The sequence below is a fragment of the Apis cerana genome, linkage group LG14, assembly GCF_029169275.1.
Source record: "Apis cerana isolate GH-2021 linkage group LG14, AcerK_1.0, whole genome shotgun sequence".
Classification (NCBI taxonomy): Eukaryota; Metazoa; Arthropoda; class Insecta; order Hymenoptera; family Apidae; genus Apis; species Apis cerana.
Window position 1 is genome coordinate 10306673 of NC_083865.1, and position 17521 is coordinate 10324193.

Sequence of the window (17521 nt, forward strand, 5' to 3'; positions counted from 1 at the left end):
TCTAATGTTTTGATTCAGCGGTAAAATCATCAACATTTGAATTAACTTCATTTGAATTCTTCTCATGAAAATTTGGCTTTAGTGTTTATGCTAACCAATTTTTATGATTATATAGTTTCATCAATATTTTGTTTTTGTCAAAAATTAATTTTTTGCAAAATATATATAATAAAATAATACCGATTCGAATTAGTTACAACGGTTTCTTTATACTTTGTTACAGATTTATTAATGCTTTCATTATTTAACCTAATAAACTAATATTAACATATCTTATATTAGATTATTAGAAAATAATTAATTTTAGGTAAGTAATAATATTTTACATATTTTACATTGAATATAATATTTGAATATTATAAAATAATGTTGCATTTTATATAATCTTCCAGAGGTTAATATATTTTAAATTTTAGATTTATTTAAAATAAATAATACATTAAAACTAAATATAAAAATTTATAATTAAAAATGAGTGAAAGTGCATCAATTAATGATGTACTTGAAAGTAATGGTGCATCAGAACAAGCCACTTACAATGGAGAAAGTGAAGAACATACAAGTATGTTAATTTTTTAAATTATTAATATTTTTAATTTCTGCAATTTTTTAAGAAATATTTTTTTATATTATTACTTAATTATAATAATTTATTTATCAGATAAATCACCTGGAAGTGGAGAAGATAAAATACCTGATTCAATATGTGATAATGGAATTAAAAAAAATAATGTAACTCCTATAATTGGAAGTAATAATACAAATACAACTAATAGAGCTAAAAAAAGAAAGAAAACTCCTAGAGATGCTACTGCTCCAAAACAACCTTTAACTGGTTACTTCAGGTATATTTTTCTATAATTAAAAAAAATATATAATTAAAATTAAAAATATATTTGACAACAAATTTTTAAAAAACAGATTTTTAAATGATCGAAGAGAAAAAGTAAGAAGTGAAAATCCTACTTTATCATTTGCTGAAATCACAAAACTTCTTGCTTCAGAATGGAGTACTTTACCTGCTGATCAAAAGCAACAATATTTAGATGCAGCTGAACAAGATAAAGAACGTTATAATCGTGAATTTAGTGATTATAAACAAACGGAAGCATACAGGTTGTTTAGTGAAAAACAATCTTCAGAAAAGCAACAAGAAAGCAAAAAAGAAAGAAATGGAACCGATATAAATTCTGAGCAAAATGTATAATATTTATGTTTTAATTAATTATTAATTGTTTCAATTTATTTATTATATAATTATTAATATTTAATATTTTACCAGGATATTCAACAAGATAAAGATAACGACTTTACAGGTTTTGATATACCTATTTTTACAGAGGAATTTTTGGATCATAATAAGGGTAAATAATTTTTTTCGTATCATTATATATAAAATTTCTTTTACATAATTTTTATATATACAGCATGTGAAGCCGAATTAAGACAATTAAGAAAAGCTACTTCAGATTATGAAGCTCAAAATGCAGTGCTTCAAAGACATGTAGACAGTTTATATGCAGCTGTAAATCGTTTGGAATCTGAAACAAATCAACAACGTACAACTAATCAAGCTTTACAGCGTCATTTGGATTCCCTTCGTTCACAATTAGCTGGTTGCTTTGCTACAATATCTCTGCCAGGTAGAATTTGTATCTTAATTTCATATTTGTATTTTATATATTTATAATTAATGTTATTTGTAGGAACGAATGAAGGTGCAACATTACAAAATATAGATAATTATGTTGAAAGACTTGAATCATTATTAAGTGGCAATGTTGAACAATCTTTACGAAATGCTGTACGTAATGCTGTATCTCGTCTTGAATTAATTGGATGACGATCACCTCCCGGTAGTACAGCTACTACATCAATGAAACATCATCGTTCAAGACACTCACATCGAAAATAAAAAAGAGTAATTGTGTTCTTTTTTACATATTTTGTAAAATATATTTTTTTTAATATTGTATGCTCCCTAGTTTAATAATTACAAATAATAATTTTCTTCCCAATTCATGATTATAAAATCATGATTTACTTTTTAAATAAATGTAATTTATAAGATATAATTGCATGAAATTACATATATAAATATTAATTATTAGATTAGACAATATAATCATATTTGTAGCATAATAACAAAATATTATTATGGTATTATCAAATATTTATTAATAAATTTTTTAAACTTACTAATGATTCGTTTTATTGCTTTTTTATTAGATTTTGAAGTTGATTCCAAGAATATCTGAAAAAAAAGCAAAAGTTGCATTTATTAATTATTCATAGTTATCCTTTATAGATATATTTTTTTTACCTGAAAGATGCTGCATTTGGACGTCGATTAATCTCCAAATTGATTAAAGTATGTTCGAGTTTTGATGATAAAACTTGTACTACTTCAGTCGATATCATTAAAATTGAATGTAAAAGTTCAAAAGTATTATGTTGATTTAATATGAATGATTTTTCAATAATATTGGATATTATATTATGAAACTTATCTCTATAATTATTAATTCAATTTTTAATTTCTATAAATTATTATTTAAATAAATATCATAATGAATACTAATTTTTACCGTAAAGTATTATCTTCTTTATAATATATATTGTTTATAATACTACTTATAAAGTCAATAGTCTGTTGTTTGTGTGGATGATGATCATGAACTTTAATGTAGCATTTAATAATATATGATGTGCAAATTAAAATAATGTGTTCTACAATATAACATGCATAATTTTTTTCACCTTTGAGTAAATTTTGTAAAATTATCATTACCTGCATTAAAGATATATGCTTAATTGTAATGAATATTATTATAATTACATATAAAATAATAATAATATTAATATATACCAAATAAGAATGTTTATGCATCATATTGTCATTTGAAATGGTAAAAAAATTCGTCATCAAAATTTCAAGTATCAGGCATATAAAATCTATTTTTGCATCTTTAAAACATTTTAATAACGAATCAGATACTTTAAAAGTATTTGTATTAATAGTTGGAATTATTAAGAGTGGCATATACTGATCAAATAAATCTCGTATTATTATTTGAAGTGATATATCACTTCTAACATTAAGGGTTTCCATACCCAAAATTATCATAGAAAATGTTTTTTTCCCCAAATTTTTTAAAAAAGGATGTTCTACTGATAAAATAGTTTTATTCACTAATATTTTAAATATATTATTTGGTTGATTCTGAAGAATGATTTAAATTAATATAATATATTAATAATATATATTTATGTATACTCACTTTAGAATATAACATGATAGACGTACAAAGAATTAATGTTCCAATACATCTATATATCCACAAAGCTAATTCCGAATCTTTAGTTTCTTCAGTAATGGGTAAAAGAATCCATTTTTCTAAATGACTAAAATATAATCTCCATTTCATATCATATTGAATTCGTTCTTGTTCAATCTAAAAAACATTAATAATGATCATTTTATGATTGATTTTAATGCATTTTCTTTGATAAATAATAATAAATAAATATATACTTTTAAAGTGTTTCGTTTTTTCATAGAGTGCATTATAAATGTTAAAATAGATCCATCATTATTTTGAAATTCTTGAAGATCATTATATGTTTCAAATATATCTTGTATATCACTTAATTTCAATATATAATTTTGTAAAATTTTTATTTCATCTTTATTTGTATCATGATCAATGATAGAACATTTTATCCATGCCTAAAATTTGAATATAATTATGAATATAAAATTTTTTATTATGAATTACAATTAAAAACAATTAAAAAAATTATAATTATAAAATTAAAAAATACATTTTATAAATTTTATTTACTAACTTGTATAAGTATTGTATCAAAATTTTTTATTTCTTTTTTTAAATCATGAATTATTTGTTCCTGTTCAAGTATTAATACCAAATAATGTCTTGTAATTCTGAAATGAAATTTTTATATAATAGTTTGATTATAATATTATTCAATATATAAATCTTCAATCTTATATAATCTGAATATACATTTTTATTACCTTATGTCTTTAACAATTACCGAAGATGCAAAATGCTGAAATAAAGACATAGCTGAATGTTTATGTTTTTTTGCTGTTGCTGGATTTCTTAATGCTTCCATAGTAAATAAAACTGCTAATTTTGAAATATATTGATAATGTTCATTATTAACAACAGGATCAAAAACAAGTTGTCTTACTCTACAAGCAACATAACACCACAAAGCATCTAGCAATTGTCCTATATCACCTATATATATATATATATATATACACAAATTAAAAAGATAGATATAAATTAATTAAAATAAATTAAGATAAATTAATAAAGATAGATATAAATTAAATATAAAATAATTGCAATTTTTATATAATAAGAAAAAACAAACCTGTATTAGAAATCTTAGAAAGATAAATGCATTGTTCAAAGATATTAATTAGCACTTTCATTAATGTTCCAACCATTTTATTTGAACATTCTAATAAGTAACGATCTATCCATCCACTAAATAATAAATGTTGTCCTAATTGAATATTACTAGATGATAAAATTGTATTGAATACATCAATAAAATTATTCATCATTGAACGGGATATATCATCTTTACGACAACATATAGTATTTATCTATAATATAAGTTCATTAGAATAAAAAAAATAACATAAATTAATTAATAGAAATCAAATTTATATTATACCGTATCTATATACAAAGGTGCTATATTTGTTAAATTTAATCTAAAATCGTTATATAAAATAAGAACAGCTAATTTTCCTTTCCAAATTAAATTATGTTTTTTACTATTTTCATTATTATATTCTTTTGTCAATGGCAAAAGATCTAACATAACTGAACACTGTAAAAAATAGTTATTAAATTTATTTTTATAAAAAAAATCTTTAAAAACAATGATTTACTTACAACATTTATAGTATCAGTAGTAACAGCTAATGTTAAAAATAATGAAATGAAATTATATAAACCAGTTATTGAAAATTCTTGAACTTTACCCTTTGAAAATTTAGAATAAATACGACCTTTAATTTGGTTCCAATATTTTGTATCATTATTACTATAATTTATGCGTAAAAAAGATCCTTTAACATAAGTATATATAAATAGAATTACTAATTTAGAAATAAATCATAGAAATTAAAAACTTACCAAGTAAACGTAAAAACATTCCATAACTTGATTCTTTAATATACTCTATATTATTAAGTCTCTCTTTTACTTGTTTAAGAAGATCCATAGAGGTTTTCCTACCAATGAATTTATTTAAAAACTATGATAAAAAATATATATAAAACCACAAATTATTTATAAATACTTTTCAATTGATAATGTCCAAGGACCAGATACTTGTAAGAGAAATGGTTCATCTAATCTTTTATGAAAGCAATCCCACAGAAGAGAAATAATTGAAACTCGTGGTTGCCACCAGTTAGTAACAATAATATTTAATAAAGGTATCATTATACATAATTCCTCATCAATTTCATCTCGTTCACCATCTTTTCCACCTTTAGAAATATATGTTTTCAAAATCTTCTCTAATTGTTCATAATTAGGCCTGATCTAAATAAATAAATAAATATATAACAAAATAATAAATATATTTGTTAACAATATTAATAAATAAAAAAGCAAATATTAAAATATTAAAGCAAAAAATTAAAATATAGTTACTCGTGAACACTTAGATCCTAAATATATTCCATCATTATTGTATCCATATAAAAGCGAAAGATGATAAATAATCCATAAACAAAATAATTCAATATTTTTACAAAGAAATTGTCCAGTATTATTAGATGCATTCCTATTCAACAATCCATTGATACATTCATTGATATACTTCCAAAAAGTCTAAAAAATAAACACAAAAATATATACATTATGAAAATTATAAAATACATTCATAAAAAATTTTTAATACCTTTGATTTCATTCTATCAGATAAACTATCAATAAATATTTGAAGCATAAGCCATAATTCACGAATACAAGTACAATTATATGGAGTCTTTTGTTGTACATGAGTTAAAGGAATCTAAAACATATTGCAAAAAGATAAATATAAATATAAATATAAAATAGTTAAATATTTAATAATAATTTTTTTAAATAAACTAATATATTTTTACCGTTTCAAATATTTTTAATGAAATATAAATTAAATCATTAATTATCATTGCTTGAATGTTTTCAAACTCATCCAAGTGGTTTTCAAGTGAATATTCACAATATATGTTCTTTGTATATATTAATGAAATAAAAAACCATCTTAATTCAATATGCATATGATACATATGATATTCTGGTTGTGTACACTGTAATATATAAAGTATAAAATTAATATGTTAAATATTATTATTTATTTACAAACCTGATTGCCTAATTTAGAAGGTACATAATGAAATGTAGCATCAGGAATATTGTATATCCTTTCAAGGAATTGTTTTATTATAATAAATAATGAATTCAATTCTTCTTCAATATCCACGTTTATAGTTTTTATATCCATGTTTATAGTTTCTAATGACAGATAGTTTCCTTTAATACTAATAAATATATATTTTTAATTTATAATCAATAACTAGGATGAAATATTTTGAAAAAATAAATTATCTTACCTATTTAAATATATTCGAACATACAAAATAAATTTTGATATATTACATCTAATATAATAAAAATCAATATCATGTGTTTTTGAACTTAAAACTTGATCATAAATCTCATGCCTGCTGAGTATTTTTAATTGCATACTGTTAAAATATAAATAAGATAATATTAATAAATATATTTTTAAAATAAACTAAAATAATTTATATTCATAGAAAAAATTTCTTACTTCATACACTTATTAAAATGTTTGAAATCCAAGAAAGCAGTTGCAGCTGGCATATTACAATCAAAAAGTTGTATATTCTTGTCTAATAAAAAATATTTTTCTTGTGGATATAGAACATTTTCTATTTCTCCTTGTAAAAATAAACCATTTTTATCTAATTCCCAATCGTTAAAATTCACCTTTCCATTGCAATTGAAAGTAAAACAAAGATCCATGTGTACAATATTATTAAAGAAAATATAAATCCATTTCAAATATCAAATATCAACTTAAACTTAAACACATTTTTTTATATTTAAATCTAAAAAGTAATTTTTTTTGTAAATAATATTAAATTATATTACAAATAATTACATTATTTTGTATAATTATGAAGTTTTTTCAGATTAATAAATGAATCAACTACAAGTAGACACTTTCCTAAGTTTTGGCGGTATTCATAAAAGTGCCATCTATAAAACTTATGACGACGCACGTGACTTCAAAATAAATATTTATAGTAATGTAATTTCTTTAAAATTTAATAATTTTTTTATAGTAAATTAAATAATGTAATTAAAAAAATTATAAATCAAAACAATAATACTAAGCTTTTTTAATCTCGTAATCTTTTAAATCGCATAACATTTTTAAACTTCTGTTCAAACTTCTGTTTTTTTCAATATTATTAAATTTGTATCATAAGTAATTGATTTTCTATGGTTGGTTCTTCAAATTGTCTAATTAATTCGGGTGTTATTTTTTGCAAATTTGTGAGTACTTTTAATAATCGATTTTTTAATATAATTTTGCGAGCTACCTGAAGAAAGGGTAAAATTTTGCATTTATGGAAAAAGGAATCTTCTTTCTTAGACGGTGCTGATATTGAGGTTGGATACTAAAAAAAAAAAAAAAAAATGGTTTATAAAGAATTCTTTCAATAAAAAAAAAAATAATTTTTAATTAAGATAAATACTTTTTGGGAAGCTCTTAAAATTCTTTGTCTTAGTTTTTCAACTTTTTGTTTTTCAAATAAACATTTTTCTGAGTTCATTATTAAATTTTTGTATTTATTCCATATTTGTTCTCGCTGTGTTTTAATTTCAGTAATTTGATTTGGATCGAATTTTCCATAATTTACTTTTGGTTTGTGATGAAATTTTGTTTGCTCATTTTTTTGATAATAATCTTCTACTTTTATTAAAAATTTTTTTAACTTTTTCATTTTTTGATCCATAGTTTGAAATAAAATAGTACCTAATGCTCCTAATAAATAAATAATTTATTTTTTATATATTTCTTTTATATAAAAATATATGTATATAATCTCTAACCCTTTAATTCATATTTGTTGTATGATTTTCGAATTTTTAAATTTAAAATGCAATTAACAGCATGTAAAGTATTCGAAGGAAAATAAGCACATTGTTTTAACAAAATATTTTCAAAACTCATATATTTTATAGAAGAATTGTTTAAATAATATTTCGGTTTATCCTTTTTTATGGGAATTGGTTTTATTTCTTTGTAAATGTTTGTATCAATTTTTTTTTTATTTGTTTTACTTTTCATTTTCAATTTGACGTTTTCCAATGTTTCTCTAATCATTTAATATTTATTTTAATTATTTATCTGTATGTTTATTTTACTATTTTATTTTTTCTAATAAAATTATGTCTATGCAAGTAATCTTACCGTAAAAGACCTGGTCGAGTATATGCATAAAAATTTATAACATATGGAGTTTTGCATAAATCTGATATAAATATTCGAATTTGAAAATTCATACTTATATATCGAAGTGGTTTATAAATAACCATAATTGTTACTGGTTTTTGTTTTGGTTTTATACGACCTAAAAAATAAAAATAAAATATAATATTTTATAAAATAATAATAATTTAAATTAAAAGAATTAAAAAAATTAAATGAACCGCATCGAGGATAAATGTCGACACATGATTCTTCGTTAGATAATATAATCGAGAAAGAAATTTCTTTTTCTGCATGAGAATATATTGGTATTTTATAATAAACCCTTCAACAATAAATAATTAAATTTACTATTTAGGTCAAATAAATAATTGAAGAATAAACTTACATTCGACCAAGTGGTACATTTCCAAAATTGATAGTAGTAGGAAAAGAAAATTTAGGTTTCATTTTTGCACAAACTTTTATTTGCATTATTTGATCATCCAAATATCGTATTTTTAAAACATCATCATAATTTTTATTTTCATCAGGCATAAATAGAATATTTATTTTGAAAACCGATCCAGGATTAAGCCATGTTTTTCTCTATAATATATATAAATTTTATATAAAATATGAAGTATCAAATAAATTATCAAAAAATTTTAATTCCTTACTTACTTGAGAAATATTTTTAATTTTAAAATATTGAGTTTCTAATGGTAAAAATTGAATAGGACATGGTTTCGAAAAGTAGTTTGCAATTTCTATTGTTTTTTCTTGAATTTTAAAATTATCAGAATCGAAAGTAAATTTTAATTTCGAAGGTATTATGTTTAATGTGCCATTTTCTAATTCTATTTTAAATTTATCTACATATTTTTTTTTAATTTTATCTATACAATATTGAGTTTCATTAAATATATCAATATCCATATCAGTGTAAAAAATTAATATCTAAAAATATTATTTGGCCAGAAATGAGTTCTTTTATTTATATATAATATAACAAAAAACAAATGAAAAATAAACATGTGTCATTTGATATAATTTTAAAGAAACAATTCAATTTTCGCGCGAGTGTAACGTTTGCATTTTCATCTGTTTACAAGCTTCTGATAATTTGACAGTATAAGGATAGAGTGCACTATGAGAAGATAGCTATAACTGTTTATATTTGAAGATACAATTATTATGCATATTTTCGTAATTTATTTACATAAATGATACCGCTATTTATTTGAAAAAGCAGTTGAATTAACAATATGTTTTTAATAAATTGCCGATTGCAAAAAGAAAATAACATCTCTAATGATGCTTGTGAAGTATGACTCACTCTACTATGTTAGTTTTTTACGGTTCTATAACTATGTTTTTATAAATACTTCCGTATTTGTATAAATTGAAAATTTCATTAATCATGAACGTGCAGGAATTGCGTGATGGGGTATGTTGTCTTATTCCTTTAAATAAATATATTTCATTAAAAAATTTTCAAATATATAAATTATAAAATCGGAGGTTATATTCATGTGTCAAATATTCGGTTTTCTTCGAATTTTTTATAATATAATTATTTTATTTACATTTTATCCTACAGTATTATTATAAACGTTAATTTTAAATTTAAAATATTTAAATTAATATAAATCTATTTCATAAATATCTATTATAACTAAAATATTATTTAGTGTAAGTATTTTCTAGTATTTCAAATTATTTTTCTTTATTAAGTTTTTTTATAATATCTATTAATTATTATTGTTTTCTTGTTTTTTATTTAAAGATTTATTTTATTATATTTTTATAAAAATAATTAAAGCTATATAAAAAATATATGTTTTTAATATTTTTTGAGATAAAATGTAATATTTTTACAGTCTCCTTTACTACAAGCCATATTTTTTGGAGATGTAGATGAAGTTCGAGCATTATTAGCAAGAAAAGAAGATCCAAATTGGCAAGATAGGGAACAACGATCTTTATTACATGCAGCTGCATATAGAGGAGATCCAGCAATTGTAGAAGCACTCCTATTAAATGGAGCTGCAGTAAATGCTAAAGATAAGAAATGGTTAACTCCTTTATATAGAGCCTGTTGCTCAGGGAATCATAATGTAGTAGAAGTTTTGTTACGCCATAAAGCAGATGTCAATATCAGGGATCGTAGTTGGCAAACTCCTTTACATGTGGCAGCAGCAAATAATGCTGTCCAATGTGTAGAATTGATAGTTCCACATTTAATGAACATTAATGTAGCAGATAGGTTTGTGTTTTTAATATTTTAATTATTTAATTACTAATTAATTTTAAATAATTATATATAAAAAATTAATAACTTCATAAAAATTTGCAGAGGTGGTAGAACAAGTTTGCATCATGCAGCTTACAATGGACATTTGGAAATGACAGAATATTTGGCTCAAATTGGTTGTGTAATAAATGCTTCTGATAGACAAGATCGAAGGGCCTTACATTTTGCAGCATATATGGGTCATGATGGAATTGTGAGAGCACTTATAGCAAAAGGAGCAGATGTAGATGTTAAAGTAATATATTTAAAATTTTTTTTTTATTTAGTTTTTATTTCTGTTATTTATATCATAAAATATATATCTATATTATTACATTATATTATTTATATTATTAAGGATCGGGATTTATATACTCCATTGCATGCGGCTGCAGCATCTGGTAATGTAGAATGCATGCATACATTAATAAAATCTGGAGCGGATATTGAAGCAAAAAATGTATATGGAAATACTCCTCTACATATTGCATGTTTAAATGGTCATGCTGATGCAGTTACAGAGTTAATTGCTAATGCTGCAAACGTTGGTAAGATTATTTTAAATTTTGAAAATATTTTCATCTATGATAAATTATCAAAGTCATTTTTATTTTATAATAAATTATTTTTTATGTAATAGAAGCTGTAAATTATCGGGGACAAACGCCATTACATGTTGCTGCTGCTAGTACACATGGTGTTCATTGCTTAGAAGTCCTTTTAGAAGCTGGTTTGAGAATAAATGTTCAATCAGAAGATGGACGTACACCTTTACATATGACTGCAATCCATGGAAGATTTACACGATCAAAAAGTTTGCTTGATGCAGGAGCATCACCAGATACTAAAGATAAAAATGGAAATACTGCTTTACATGTTGCTGCTTGGTAAATTACAATATAATTTTTTTAATAATTGTTTTCAATATTTAAATCAAAAATTTTTTTCATATAGGTTTGGTCATGAATGTTTAACAACAACTTTATTAGAATGTGGTGCATCTCCAGCAGCGCGCAATACTGAACAGCGTACTGCATTACATCTTAGTTGCTTAGCAGGCCATATTGAGGTAGAATATTCCTTTATATATATAAAATATTTCTAAATATATATTCTAATATTTTTATTAAATATTAATTTTTTAAATAAAATTTATAGGTCTGTAGAAAATTATTACAAGTTGATAGTCGACGTATAGATTCAAGAGATATTGGTGGTAGAACACCATTACATTTAGCAGCATTCAAAGGATCTGTTGATTGTTTAGATTTATTATTATCCAGTGGAGCTAATTTCCGATTAACTGACAATGATAGCAGGTTAGCACTTCATCATGCTGCTAGTCAAGGTCATTATCTTTGCGTTTTTACTTTAGTTGGATTTGGAAGTGATTCCAATGCACAAGATGTAGATGGTGCAACTCCTTTGCATTTAGCTGCAGCATCAAATCCTACAGATTCTGGTGCTGAGTAAGTATTTGATTATATATATATATATATATATATATATATTATATATAAATTATATAATATAATATATAATATATAAATTATATATATATAATTTATTTATTATAAAAGTATTTTTGAAAACTTATCTATATCATTTTTTTTTAGATGCGTACAATATTTATTAAAGCATAGAGCAGATCCGCGTTTACGCGATAAACGGGGTTTTACTGCTATTCATTATGCTGTAGCTGGAGGAAATCAACCAGCTTTAGAAGCTTTATTGGAAGCTTGTCCACCAGGAAATTTAACAATATCATCTAATTCTACAGGAAAATCGGAACCTCCATTACCTGCATTAACATCTTTACATCTTGCTGTAAGTACAGATAAACCAATTTAATATATTCAATAATTTAAAATGCATTTATATGCATTTATAGGCATATCATGGACACAGTGAAATATTAAGTTTATTATTACCATTATTTTCTAATACTAATATTAAAGAAGATACTGGTAAAACACCTTTGGATCTAGCTTCTTATAAAGGTCACGAGCAATGCGTTCAACTTTTGTTAAGATATGGAGCTTGTGTGTCGGTTCAGGATTCCATTACAAGGCGTACTCCAGTACATTGTGCAGCTGCGGCAGGTCATTTTAATTGTTTAGAACTTTTATTAGAAAATACAGAAGATTCAAATGTCGTCAATTGTTACGATACAAAACAACGAACTCCGTTAACATTAGCAGTGGCAAATAGCAATCCAGAATGTGCTCTATTACTTTTAAAATATAAAGCAGATTGTAATTTACCGGATGTGAATAAACATACGCCATTATTTCGAGCAGTGGTTAAAGAACGTGATCATCAACTAGTGGAATTATTGTTATCACATGGTGCCCAAGTAATGATACAAGATGCAAATGGTAAAACACCGTTACATTTAGCCGCCGCATGTGGAAGGTAGATGTTTTTTTTTAAATTAAAGAATTTATTTATATTTTCATTTATAAATTTGAAGTTAATTTTTTCATAGAGTAAAAGCATTGGCTTCTCTTATCAAAGTTAATTCAACCGCTGCCACTTTAAAAGACGATCAAGGATGTACGGTTCTTCATTGGGCGTGTTATAATGGGAATTCGAATTGTGTCGAATATCTATTGGAACAAAATGTAATTGATTCTTTAGAGGGCAAGTATTTCTCGATATTTTAACTATTTATATTGAAATTATTAAATTATTTTTTAATTGATTTTTAGATATAAATTATTTTTTTATATACAGGTAATCCATTCTCAGCTGTTCACTGTGCAGTTTATCAAGGATCAGCTCATTGTTTAGAATTATTAATAAATAAGTTTGGAGGAAAAACTGTTGCTGCTCCGAGAGATGTTCCGGGTGGTCGATTGCCTTTACACGTTGCAGCTAGTTCAGGGTCGGTAGAATGTGCAAAACTGATTTTAAGCTCTGTCGGACCTGAATTAGCTGGTCTTGAAACTCCAGATTATTCAGGTCGTACACCTCTTCTTTGCGCTGCTATTACGGGTCAATGTAGTGCTATCGGTAAGCACTTGCTTTTATTTTTAATTATTTATTTTTAATTATCTATTTTTTTTACATTGATATATTTACATGGTATACTATATTTTACATTGGTATAATTTTTTACTTATAGAATTATTGCTTGAATGGAAAGCTGATGTGCGTGCTGTTGATTGTAATAAGAATACAGCTCTTCATTTAGCTTGTCAAAGACGACATTCTGCTGCTGCTTCATTATTATTAAATTGGATTAATTCGCTTAATACTAATGGTGAAAATACATCACAACAACAGCAAAGTATGACAGTTATTAATATGACTAATAAACAACAAAGAACTCCATTACATTTAGCAGCAAGAAATGGTCTTGTAACGGTAAGAAATAATATTTTGTTTTTAATTGTTTGAAGTATAAGAATAATTAAAGAAATTTATCTTTTATAGGTAACACGACGTTTATTGCAATTGGGTGCAAGTGTTGTTGCTGTCGACGCAGAAGGACTTACACCTGCATTAGCTTGTGCTCCAAATCCAGCTGTAGCACGATGTTTAGCCACTATCCTTGCTGCACATGGTATATAAGTTAATTCTATATAAATTTTATTTTCTTTCTATTAAGTTATTTATTTATTTTAATTATTTATTGTTATAGGTCAAAATTGGGAAATTGCACAACATTCACCGTCAATTCAACAAACATCAGAAGTGTATTTAAATGGCAGAAGTGGCGATTCACAACATAGTTCAGATTCGGAATATTACTGACAACAGGTGTCACGCTTAGATCATCAAGCGTTTCAAAACTTAAACGTCGATTCGATGCACGGAAATATTGATGCTGCAAGATTAATTTGGACGAGTTGTTGGTTATTTTCAATTTTGACATAATATTTTATATATAAAACAAGAAAATCATTGAATATGGGAAATCAATTCTTAACAATTATGCAATTGTCAGTCTCTTATAAGTAATAATGACAATATCTTCATTTTTACTATTAACATTTCGATAAAATTGCGAACTGCCAAAAAAGATATGATAATATGTGTTTAAGCATTGGCTAAGAGAGCAATAATATTAGATTTAAAGAAAGTTTATATTATTCAATAAGCACAACTTTAATTAGATATCTTATATGAAAAAAATATACTATTGTTTTTTGCTTTAATGTCATAATTGCATGCACATAATACTCCTGACATTGGAGTTAATACATAAATATGTCTGGTACAAAACAAGATTTATAGATGAAAACATAGACATTCGAAGTTCATAGTAAATTGCTAATATAATTGATACCTCATTAAAAAAAGACACGATAATGTGATAAGAAAATCAACTCACGTTATTTTACATTATCGCTTTTATTATAACATAAGGATACTCATAGACTCGTAAATTTAATTCCTAACATAAATTCCTAAGATCCACTAGCTTGCGCTATTAATTGCATATTTTTAATAATCAAGCAATATTTATATCTTCGAATAATAAAGCTTTTTATATTTTGCAAAGTAATCTTTCATCAATTAGAAAAAGTACAAATTGTATCAATAAAAAGAATATCGTAATTTTCTATATGGTCATGGTCATATATAGTATATATTTGAAATTTATTCAATATCGACTAACAAAAAAAAAAAAATTAAATGTCTTTATTTACTTTTTATCGAATCATAAAATATAATGATACGATTAAAACTTTATCCATTGCTATTATAATCACTATTTTAATAGAAAACATGATAAGAGAATTTTATTATTTGAACTCTTAAAAACGAGTCATGAGTGGACCATAAAGGACACTAACCAATGAACATATAGTCGAGTGAATAACTATATGAACATTTATAGTATACATTTATAAATTTACTGTCTATATAGAATTAGACAGATTACTAGCAAAATTCTCTCTATATTATGGAGAAAATGTTAGAATACTGATATATGATTAATATTGCACAGAATCTTTGCATTTATTATTTTTAATAAGTTTAATAAAGGTCTTCCATTTATAGTATTTTTATTTAAAGTATCAAGACATGTTGATTAAATTTCGTTTTTATTTACATTTTTAATGCATTCTCAACAGATATATTAATGAACGTTTGATATTTTTTGTAAAGATTTTTTTATTAAAAAAAAATCAATTCGACTACATTTTATCGTACAAAGCCGTAAGCATTTTTAATTAGCAAGAATTACGAAAGTAATGAACAATATCATATTATAAATGACATGTTGTAAATACAAAAGCGGATTTACATTGCCTGACAAAATTTTTAATAGTACAGAATAAAAAAAAAGAGAGGTTTAGCCCTATTTTCTTAGATATTTGTAGAAAAAGCCTAAACTGCCTAAACATTGACTTACGGAAATATGAAAGTAGAGCTTGTAAATGACGTAAGTAATTATGGTGATTGTATTATTAATAATCCAATTAAGTTGATCAAATCGATTGAATTCTAATGAAAGTCGTATGTTTTGTTTTAAATGTATTCACCAATGAATGTTTTCACATTCATTAATGCGCCTTTCATTTTGTACTTAAGAATTCGATAATTTTTGCATTTATTGCTATGCTTGAGATTTTAACAATAATGGAGATACGTACAATAAATGTACCATCTCTACATAGAGCGAAAAATGTTCAAATCATATCGTACATGAAATATGTATTTTTATTGTATATATCATTTGCGATGATTGTTTAAACAAATGGATGTCCAGATATGCGTGGTACGATGAAAATGTGAAAACTTAGAACGAAATAGTCAATCCAATTTTTTGCGATTTACGCAAAAATCAAATATATTATTTTTCTCTTGAAAATGTGGAATCGTGAGCTTTGTACATATTGACAAATATTTTTCAGTACATTAATTGATATGTATGTCGTGAATTTTGGGAACTTCATACCATAATTATATTAAAATTGTGCTACAATTAAAGGACTGTCTTTAATATCGTGCATTATGTATTACGTGATCATTTGTAATCAATAAACATTATGTTTTATTTTTATACAATGGTCTTTGTTTTAAAAAACAAATTGTTATTTTAATAATATTTAATAACTTTTTTTACATAACTTGGAAGTTATGTAAAAAAAATGTGATTAATTATTTAAAAGTACATATATTAAGTACATATTTGCAAATTAATCATAAAAATCAAAATATTAATGTATTTTTTCTGAGAAAAATTAACTTTTTCAATAAGAGCATATGAGAAGGATATAATCGAAATCACTTGTCTTTTTTTATCTTTTTTATATGATCTAAAGCTACATTTTTTAAAATTATTTTATATTTTAATTAATTATTCTCGATTTTTAATATATATTCATATATTCCAAAAAATGATTTTTACCCTATCTTTGGTTTATCATTTATTATTTCTTCTTGTTTACATTTATTTTATAAAGACTAGATTAGAAATCTATTTTTGTCTATGATGTTACAAGAAGAATAAATAATAGAAGACAAGTATAAGTTAAAAATTGTAAAATCAGTATCATTTTTAAAATATTTTAGATTGAATACGAATGAAACAAATGTAGACAATAAATAATAGAAAAAAATAATAAAAAAAAGATAGAAATAGATTAAAAATTACGAAATCAGTACTATCTTTGAAGTGTCGCAAATGAAACAGAAATTAGATAAGAAGAGAAAATAGTA

The 17521-nt window shown here is 23.9% G+C and overlaps 3 protein-coding genes across 7 annotated transcripts; 2 read left to right on the forward strand and 1 right to left on the reverse strand.

The window, feature by feature from the left end:
- Positions 1 to 54: 54 nt before the first annotated feature.
- On the forward strand, positions 55 to 2198 carry LOC108001017 (high mobility group protein 20A). 2 transcript variants are annotated; one of them, XM_017061799.3, is made up of 7 exons: positions 55 to 307; positions 417 to 562; positions 662 to 845; positions 922 to 1201; positions 1283 to 1364; positions 1428 to 1643; positions 1707 to 2198. In XM_017061799.3, the coding sequence occupies exons 2-7, from the start codon at positions 472 to 474 to the stop codon at positions 1841 to 1843; spliced, it is 990 nt and encodes a 329-aa protein (XP_016917288.1). In that variant the 5' UTR covers positions 55 to 307; positions 417 to 471; the 3' UTR covers positions 1844 to 2198. The 2 variants fall into 2 exon arrangements, with proteins under 2 accessions (XP_016917288.1, XP_028524063.1); XM_028668262.2 differs by having other exon boundaries at positions 64 to 307; positions 393 to 562.
- LOC108000958 (protein MMS22-like) lies at positions 1384 to 7768 on the reverse strand. Of its 4 annotated transcripts, none has more exons than XM_028668260.2 (20): positions 6877 to 7768; positions 6656 to 6790; positions 6433 to 6583; positions 6167 to 6352; positions 5959 to 6072; positions 5709 to 5888; positions 5350 to 5597; positions 5184 to 5281; positions 4941 to 5116; positions 4717 to 4875; positions 4408 to 4645; positions 4040 to 4268; positions 3850 to 3946; positions 3536 to 3730; positions 3282 to 3455; positions 2870 to 3223; positions 2589 to 2791; positions 2324 to 2512; positions 2200 to 2254; positions 1384 to 1541 (listed from the first exon to the last, which is right to left on the reverse strand). In XM_028668260.2, exons 1-19 carry the CDS (start codon positions 7089 to 7091, stop codon positions 2212 to 2214), a joined length of 3384 nt encoding a protein of 1127 aa, XP_028524061.1. In that variant the 5' UTR covers positions 7092 to 7768; the 3' UTR covers positions 1384 to 1541; positions 2200 to 2211. The 4 variants fall into 4 exon arrangements, with proteins under 4 accessions (XP_028524061.1, XP_028524060.1, XP_028524062.1 ...); XM_028668259.2 differs by having other exon boundaries at positions 6409 to 6583; XM_028668261.2 differs by lacking the exon at positions 2870 to 3223 and having other exon boundaries at positions 6409 to 6583.
- A 1894-nt stretch (positions 7769 to 9662) lies between these two features.
- LOC108000959 (serine/threonine-protein phosphatase 6 regulatory ankyrin repeat subunit A-like) lies at positions 9663 to 16867 on the forward strand. Its single transcript, XM_062084814.1, has 14 exons — positions 9663 to 9997; positions 10431 to 10816; positions 10907 to 11099; positions 11202 to 11391; positions 11484 to 11730; positions 11798 to 11912; positions 12002 to 12312; positions 12460 to 12670; positions 12735 to 13258; positions 13332 to 13486; positions 13580 to 13858; positions 13971 to 14212; positions 14282 to 14411; positions 14490 to 16867. The coding sequence occupies exons 1-14, from the start codon at positions 9971 to 9973 to the stop codon at positions 14600 to 14602; spliced, it is 3123 nt and encodes a 1040-aa protein (XP_061940798.1). The 5' UTR covers positions 9663 to 9970; the 3' UTR covers positions 14603 to 16867.
- The last annotated feature ends 654 nt before the right edge of the window (positions 16868 to 17521 follow it).

What these genes read in the sequence shown, in the direction of transcription:
- LOC108000958 (XM_028668259.2), bottom strand. Translation starts at nt 7,091, where the DNA reads ATGGATCTTTGTTTTACTTTCAATTGCAATGGAAAGGTGAATTTTAAC. An exon ending in CATTAAAAATATTTGAAACG is followed by an intron (nt 6,073 to 6,166) that starts GTAAAAATATAT and finishes AATATGTTTTAG; the next exon opens with ATTCCTTTAACTCATGTACA. An exon ending in CTATCATGTTATATTCTAAA is followed by an intron (nt 3,224 to 3,281) that starts GTGAGTATACAT and finishes ATCATTCTTCAG; the next exon opens with AATCAACCAAATAATATATT.
- LOC108000959 (XM_062084814.1), top strand. Translation starts at nt 9,971, where the DNA reads ATGAACGTGCAGGAATTGCGTGATGGG. An exon ending in AACATTAATGTAGCAGATAG is followed by an intron (nt 10,817 to 10,906) that starts GTTTGTGTTTTT and finishes AAAAATTTGCAG; the next exon opens with AGGTGGTAGAACAAGTTTGC. An exon ending in TGTAATTGATTCTTTAGAGG is followed by an intron (nt 13,487 to 13,579) that starts GCAAGTATTTCT and finishes TTTTATATACAG; the next exon opens with GTAATCCATTCTCAGCTGTT.
- LOC108001017 (XM_017061799.3), top strand. Translation starts at nt 472, where the DNA reads ATGAGTGAAAGTGCATCAATTAATGATGTACTTGAAAGTAATGGTGCA. An exon ending in CCTTTAACTGGTTACTTCAG is followed by an intron (nt 846 to 921) that starts GTATATTTTTCT and finishes TTTAAAAAACAG; the next exon opens with ATTTTTAAATGATCGAAGAG. An exon ending in ATATAAATTCTGAGCAAAAT is followed by an intron (nt 1,202 to 1,282) that starts GTATAATATTTA and finishes ATATTTTACCAG; the next exon opens with GATATTCAACAAGATAAAGA.